Here is a 7,826-nt window from a genome sequence, read left to right as displayed (position 1 = left end):
CAGCCAAAAAGCCTGATGCTGTCACTTCCATGCTTTACTGTGGGCATGGTGTTCTTTGATGTGCTGCTGTTTTTCTGGCACCAAACATATATTTTGGTATTACGGCCAAAGTTTAACTTTGGTCTCATAAGACTATATAGGAGCAACCAGTACTAGTCAGATATTGTTTTTTTTATGTTGCTCCAAGCCTCTTGGCCGCCTCCCTTACCTGTTTTTTCCTGCGCTTAGTAATGTTAGTGTTGTGTCATATTTTCTTGTTGATTATTGTCTTTATGGTATATTCAATGTTAACATCTACAAGCCTTTGAAACACGTGCAAATGCTAAACGTTCCTTATTTAAATGTGCATATTAATCGCATGCGAGCCAAACTCGTTATTGTATCTCGCCATCCTCTGCCATTTTCTCTACCGCGCCAAGCATGTACGCGACGAATGACGTCAGCAAAACGTCAGTCGTTTATAATGGATTATGGGCTATTTCTGCATCGATGCAGAAATGTTCACTCCTGCATCTCGATGCACCACACAATCGATTAATTGTGACACACCTAATATAAATATAGTTTTTGTAGAAAAGTTTCACCTTTTATTAACTTTTACCTTCGCCAAAACAATAACAAAAAGACTAAATATTCAATTTTTATTTATATTGCGCTTTTCACAATTGTTTAATTGTTTCAAAGCAGCTTTACATAAAAAAGCAGGAGAAAAACACGGAAAAATCGGTGGACAACATCAGAAGCAGAGTTCAGCGGCAAGATTAAACCGTACTATTGGGCGTAGTAATAGTGTAATGTTTAGAAGAGAGTTCTAAGTTGAGCTAATATCAGCTGACTTCCTATGGGTTGAAAAAAACTTTAACAGGAGGAAAAAGTCCTATTAAGAAAAAACCCTTGAGAGAGAGCCAGACATGGCTGAGTCTATAGAGGTTTTACTAATATCATATAATAATCATATAATAATATTATTATAAAATATATTAAGGTAGATTAAACGGGAAGTGGACGCTGGTCAGACATCGGCTAGGCATTTCATGTGAGGAAGGCCAGTAGATTAGTGGTGTGATGACCTTCACGGCAGCAGGAACTGGGTCTGTTAGTCTCAGTGTTCTGGGGATGGAGTACGAGATGGGGAAAGAGAAACAAAATCCTATTAGCGTCCGTTTGCATGTAATGCAAGTATCATACAGTATAGTGGCTGGATATCTTCTCGGTTCTGGACATACTATTGCAGCATAGGTATATTACCCAGACAAATTATGTGAATGCTTTGTTCCGGACAGACTAACTATTGCGGCATAAGTATATTTACAAGATGAGTTATGTGAATGCTTTGTTAAAGAGATATGTATTTAGTTTAGACTTAAATTGATCAAAATATGAATAAAATAAACAAGTAATTGATTATTGAGACCAAATACTGCTGGTTTGATCATCCCTAAACAAATAAAGCCATTTTTGACCATCAAACACTGATAATTTCCCGTTGGCTCTGATGTATCTGTGTCCGTGATCAGACTGTGGTCAGCAGGGTAAGTGAACACAGACGCCTGCTGGCTCGTCTGGATCTCACGTTTGAAACTTTCTAAGCAAATGTTTAAATAGGCGCTATATTTACTAATGGACTGCAGAGTTGAATATTATACATATATATTATCGCAGTCAGCTCCCTTGTTCAGTAGTCAGGGCATTGATCAGGGAGTCTGCCATTTTAAGGGCTCTTAGCAAGCAAAAACCGAGACAGTGAAATGACTGATAACTATAGAGCCCATATATTCCGGCTGTGAGTAACCCACTTCTACTCTAATCTTGAATTTGGTTACATGCCATTTTTGCCAAAATAGCTTGGAGATGTACCATATTCCATCATGTAAGTCAAGTCAACAGGTGTTCAAGATGTTAGCTTTTATTTCTTTTACATGTTCTAAAAGTATATGCATCGTCTATTTTGGGGCTATGGTTAAACGTCTATTAGACTTTCACTGTTTTAGCCAAAATGGTCTGAAACACAAAAATGTTTCTTTCCCTTAAAACTCCCACAATGCAATGCAAAAACCAGAGAGCATCGAAGCTCCCCATGTTTTCTTACTGGAAATCATGTGACTTTTTCTGAAGCTATCCGAACAAAATTGTTAGCTTCACAACTTAACTTCTAACTGTGCTTTTACATCTTTATAAAAAGAACACAAGTGCTCAAAGCATTGAGCCCTACTTGCAGTTGATATGTTGTTTTACTACTAGTTTTTACTAAACATTTAAAGCATAAAATTATATTTTAATGTAATGTTGTAGTTCAATTGTTAAAGTTGTTTAAAAAGTTGAAACATCGCTTATTTCTATTATCACACAAACAAATTATTGATTTAAAATTGATTATGTGATGAAGTGCATTTCAAGATTTTAAGAAAGCAACAGGGGGTTGTAATAAAAAGATAAAAATAACATATAAAACTAAAAGCTTTGATTAGATACAAGATAAACCTTATTTCTGAACTTTTATTGTTCAATCATTCAAATTAAATGAGAACCTTCAGAAACTAAACTCTTGAGAACCAGCAGGAGGAGCTCATGGAGAGCAGAAGCGTCCATAAAACAGAATGGTGTTGGTGGGATTGTGTCGAATGAAGAACAGGAAGGGATGATCAGCATTGAAGAACTGTGGAGGGGTGCATAGTAGTAACCCCATGTAAACACCAGTAGCTGCTGCTGCTTCTGTTCCTTCTTCATTGACTTCAACAAATGATTTATGAATCACCTCAGACACCACCAGATCATTTTGGGGGGACAGGCCTGAAAAGTTTGCCTTCCCCATCTCAAAAGCATCCACCATTCCCAGTTTCACCAGTAGATTCTTCATGTCATAAGTTTCTTCTAGCTTGAATTTAGGCAGAGATATCTCAACGTCTTGTGGATACATCTTGTCAGGTTTGGTCCACTCCATGAGCTTCTCAGAGGTCAGTGTTTTCTCCAGCTGGATAACAGAGTTATGTTAATGTCTATCTGATGATGTTAAATAAAGTTTTAAACGCTCTCAATCTCTCCTGACTCACCTTCTGAAGTCCAGTGGTGTCGTCTTCAATCTCATCTGGAAGGATGATCAACATACTCAGATTCTTCCCAACATACGGCAGCTCCAGGATCTGACTGTTCACCTCTGGGATGAATTTCAGAGGAAACTCTGACTTCTGTTTCATCATCTTCACTGGTTTAGTTTCATTCTGCCAAACATCAATGATAAAACAACAGTTATAACCCCTCATCTCTCATTACTGTAACCTGCAATCAGATCAAGATCATTGAATCTCACCTTGTTCACTTTAAACTGTTTATCAACTGTGGCTTCCTTTTTGAATTTTTCCTCCCAGTTTCCTTTGAAGTAGATGGTGTTCACCAAAACCAAACGCGTCATATCATTGACGATCCCCTGTGCCAGCAAGTCTTTGATCTTCCCTGTGATACAAATTGACAATAAATTTGTCAACCTTATAATATTCAACCTGATGTTATTAAAGGACAAGTTCGGTATTTTAGACTTAAAGCCCTGTTTTCAGATTGTTTATGATGAAATAGAATGGTTTTGACTGAAATTTCGACATATGCGTCTGCCCCGAGAATTTTCGCGTGTTTGTGTTTCAGCTCAGACCTCTACAATGGGTTTAATGGTGCACTGGAACAATCCTTCCTAAAATGCATTAAACTTTCGTTTACAAAGACGTGAAACTCACAGAGTGGTCAGGGGTGTTCACTGATATGCTCACACAAAAATCGCTGCAAAAGATGCTTTCCAACAGCTGTTTTAGCATTCGTTGTTAACTTGTGGACCTATTTTCCCAAACGCCTCACACCCGTATATTCTTCCGCTTAGAGCTTGAATAATAGACACTCCAGCCCAGGTGGTGGCGCTAATCCACCTTTGCCAATTGCAAGAATAGAAACAAAGTTTCCGGCGCGGAGTAATACCGTACCTCACAGCACATCTAATACATGTCAATGGAGTTGGTAAAAACTACGATAAAACCTGTTAGAATGCGTCTTTTGCAGCGATTTTTGTGTGAGCATACCAGTAAACAACCCTGACCACTCGGTGAGTTTCACGTCTTTGTAAACGAAAGTTTAATGCATTTTAGGAAGGATTGTTCCAGTGCACCATTAAACCCATTGTAGAGGTCTGAGCTGAAACACAAACACGCGAAAATTCTCAGGGCAGCCGAAAATGTCGACATTTCAGTCAAAACCATTCTATTTCACCATAAACAATCTGAAAACAGGGCTTTAAGTCTAAAATACCGAACTTGTCCTTTAAAGGCACTCCAAGCAAATCTATGTGACTTCAGTTCTTGTTGACGTTCAAAGCATTGTCAAACAAAACCAAGCATAGCTAACTCCTCCCCCTCCCTTCGGTGCTTTCTGAACGAGTCATGAAGGTGCCCAACCCTCCACCCAAATCCTTCTTGTCAGTAATTGGCTGGAACACTTTGTTATGTTTCGTGGTGGTAGGTTTGACCGCTTTGTTTTTGTTGCAGTTTATGGAGCCTGGGCTGTCAGAGACCGTGTTTTTTACAGTGTGTTCAGGGGACAGGCAGCTAGCATAGTGATGAGATGTTTACTGTATGAAACAAAAATGTTTTATGGCGTAAAAAGTCTAAATGAGATTTAAAGTTATTGACGTGACACCATACTAAATGTAGCTCATCACTTACATTAATACACAACATATTTATTGCTAAATAAGATTAAGATATTAATAGAAGAGTTAACAAAGGATGGGTACATGGTGGTCATACAGGGATGGACATGGTCAGAAACAATGCTCGGGTAGGCCGATGGGATTTAAATGATGCCCAGTTGGCCCTAAGGGGCCTAAAGTGTGCCAAGAAAACATCCCCCACACCATTACACCACCACCAGCCTGCACAGTGGTAACAAGGCATGATGGATCCATGTTCTCATTCTGTTTACGCCAAATTCTGACTCTACCATCTGAATGTCTCAACAGAAATCGAGACTCATCAGACCAGGCAACATTTTTCTAGTCTTCAACTGTCCAATTTTGGTGAGCTTGTGCCAATTGTAGCCTCTTTTTCCTATTTGTACTGGAGATAAGTGGTACCCGGTGGGGTCTTCTGCTGTTGTAGCCCATCCGCCTCAAGGTCGTGCGTGTTGTAGCTTCACGAATGCTTTGCTGCATACCTCGGTTGTAACGAGTGGTTATTTCAGTCAAAGTTGCTCTTCTATCAGCTTGAATCAGTCGGCCCATTCTCCTCTGACCTCTAACATCAACAAGGCATTTTCACACACAGGACTGCCACATACTGGATGTTTTTCCCTTTTCACACCATTCTTTGTAAACCCTAGAAATGGTTGTGCGTGAAAATCAGAGTAACTGAGCAGATTGTGAAATACTCAGACCGGCCCGTCTGGCACCAACAACCATGCCACGCTCAAAATTGCTTAAATCACCTTTCTTTCCCATTCTGACATTCAGTTTGGACTTCAGTAGATTGTCTTGACCAGGACCACACCCCTAAATACATTGAAGCAAGAAATTGAACAGGTGTTCCTAATAACTCTTTAGGTGAGTGTATATAACATGGCAAAGATGAATGCACATTTATATATTGATTTAATAGATTTATATCATTTTGAAAAAAAAACTGTCATGGATTTATTGCATCTTGGAGAAAAAAGTAATCAGTTTTTATAATAAATCTTTGAAAATCAAATTATGGATTTTAATTTTTAATGTTATTATAACCTAAATATGCTAAGAAAATTGTGGTTTTCATCTTGTCACTTTCTTGGTATAGAAAACACTTTTTACCCAAATTAGTCAAAATGGATTTATTGCGTTTTGGAACCAAACTCTTCATATATTAACCCACTAGATTTCTTGAATGGATGGGTGTGCTTTTTCTGCATTTAAAAAAAAATTCCAGTTTACCTTTGGGCCCATGGAATTTTAATGATTTCACATTTTGTTGATCTAAGCAGGTCATAATAATTTAATTTTAACCTTGTGTGTTTTCCTCCACCCAGTTGTTGATGTTGACGCGTGCAGCTTCTGAGTTTTTTATGAAGTCCACAGACTCCAGTCCAGCCTGGTAGTATTTCTGTGTCTCACTAATGAATTTCTATAACACAGCAAATGAAATGAAGTGAAAGTCACATTAGATCTGAGAATCTTTATTAACACGAGTGAGAGACTGAATAAACTCATCTTACATCAATAAACTGATAGGATTTCTCTCCATACAGACGATTGGCAAGACTCAACATATATGGGACTCCTGGTTCGTTCAACTCGCTCATGAGTTTGTTGTAGCTGGAATGAATGAGATCCTCCTGTTGAACAGAAGATTTCTCTTTACATCAAACCTAATAAATATAATTTGACAAATACATCAAACACTGTTATTGTTACTGTAAAGTCATGAGGTTTGTGTCTCATGTATTCATACTGAACCTGATCAGCTGTCTTAGTATCTGGTCCAGATTTGTTAAGACACAGAACCTACAACAACATGGATGGCAGAATTTAAAATGTTAACTGCACAATTCAGTACCCAAATGTCTCTTGTAAATGCACTACGCCTAAATAGTTAAAAATGCACTAGAAATATTACAACCCTGCAGAATTAATGATTTTATTAACATTCTTTTTAAGTTTTTTTTTATTTATACACTGTCAGAACCTTTGAGTATACACCCCAATGGTTCAAATACTGTCACTGGGACGTCACCAAAAACGGTGGCGGTGATGGCGCAGTGGATAAGACACTCGCCTTTGGGAGATACCTGGGTTCGAATCCACTGTGACACACCATTGTGTCCCTGAGCAAGACACTTAACCCCTTGTTGCTCCAGAGGCGTTCGACCTCTGACATATATAGCAATTGTAAGTCGCTTTGGATAAAAGCATCAGCTAAATAAATAAATAAATAAGTAAAAAGTTTAAGTTTGTATCCACTGAGTAGATAATAGTAGCTCAAATGTGAACAAATCTAAAAACTGTAGATTTAAATGTATTTTATTTACTGGCAACCGTTTATTCAGCAGAATAGGTTGATGAGAATTTACGATTTCCAGAATGCTTTGCATGATGCTGTTATTTTAGTTTTATTTTGTAAAGATAAAGACTTTTTAATGTTTAATGTTCATTTAACTTTAAATAAAATACATTTAAATCTACAGTAAATGAATGGCAAACAGCTAATATTTTCTGTTTTTAGGTACTGATTTGTTTACATTTGAGGTACTGTTACGTACTCAGTGGATACAAACTTATACTTTTCGGTGAAATCCCAGTCTTTGAACCTTTGTTTTTGAAAGTGTAAATGGAGAACCAAGTTTTGGGCTTTATTCAGATAACACAAGCAGAAACATCTATTATAAAGACCATTTATTGAACCCAACATATTATAAATACACTCTGGACATTATGGGCCCTATTTAATGATCTTAGCGCATTGTCTAAAGCGCACAGTATAAATGGGCGTGTTCAATGCCACTTTTGCTAATTTAACGACTGGAAAAATGGTTTGTGCGCCGAGCGCACGGTCGAAAAGGGTTGTTACTATTCTCCTAATGAGTAATGGGAGTATTTTGGGCGTAACGTGCAATAAACCAATGAGAGTCTCAGCTCTCATCCCCTTTAAAAGCCAGTTGCGCGGGTGCTATGTCTAATCTTTATTTAGATGACGGACTCTGTAAACTGAAAAACTAAGCGGAGGAAGAAGATCCCCAGTTTAAGAATAAATTTGTTGTTTTCATTTTTATTGAAATGTAATTTTTTTGGATTAAAACCTTTAAAAGACGTTTTCTTTCAG

At 37.7% G+C, this 7,826-nt stretch overlaps 1 protein-coding gene across 3 annotated transcripts in view; it reads right to left on the bottom strand.

Annotated features, from left to right (window-relative positions):
• The window catches only part of LOC135789236 (leukocyte elastase inhibitor-like), a 33,136-nt gene that overhangs the window by 23,171 nt on the left and 2,139 nt on the right, over positions 1-7,826 (bottom strand). The window contains exons 3-8 of one of the 3 annotated variants that reach the window (XM_065298990.1): positions 6,464-6,511; positions 6,223-6,342; positions 6,014-6,131; positions 3,308-3,450; positions 3,051-3,218; positions 1,891-2,971 (exon numbers count right to left, since the gene is read on the bottom strand). The exons of the other annotated variants lie outside the window; for them this stretch is intronic. Coding sequence (XP_065155062.1) covers positions 2,567-2,971; positions 3,051-3,218; positions 3,308-3,450; positions 6,014-6,131; positions 6,223-6,342; positions 6,464-6,511 — 1,002 coding nt within the window. The 3' untranslated portion in view covers positions 1,891-2,566. Of the gene's footprint in view, positions 1-1,890; positions 2,972-3,050; positions 3,219-3,307; positions 3,451-6,013; positions 6,132-6,222; positions 6,343-6,463; positions 6,512-7,826 lie in introns of those variants that run through there. 3 annotated transcript variants of the gene reach the window in all.

Source organism: Paramisgurnus dabryanus, chromosome 13 (genome assembly GCF_030506205.2).
Source record: "Paramisgurnus dabryanus chromosome 13, PD_genome_1.1, whole genome shotgun sequence".
Lineage (NCBI taxonomy): Eukaryota > Metazoa > Chordata > Actinopteri > Cypriniformes > Cobitidae > Paramisgurnus > Paramisgurnus dabryanus.
Note: the sequence above shows the minus strand (reverse complement) of the source record. Positions and strands in the feature narration are given on the sequence as shown.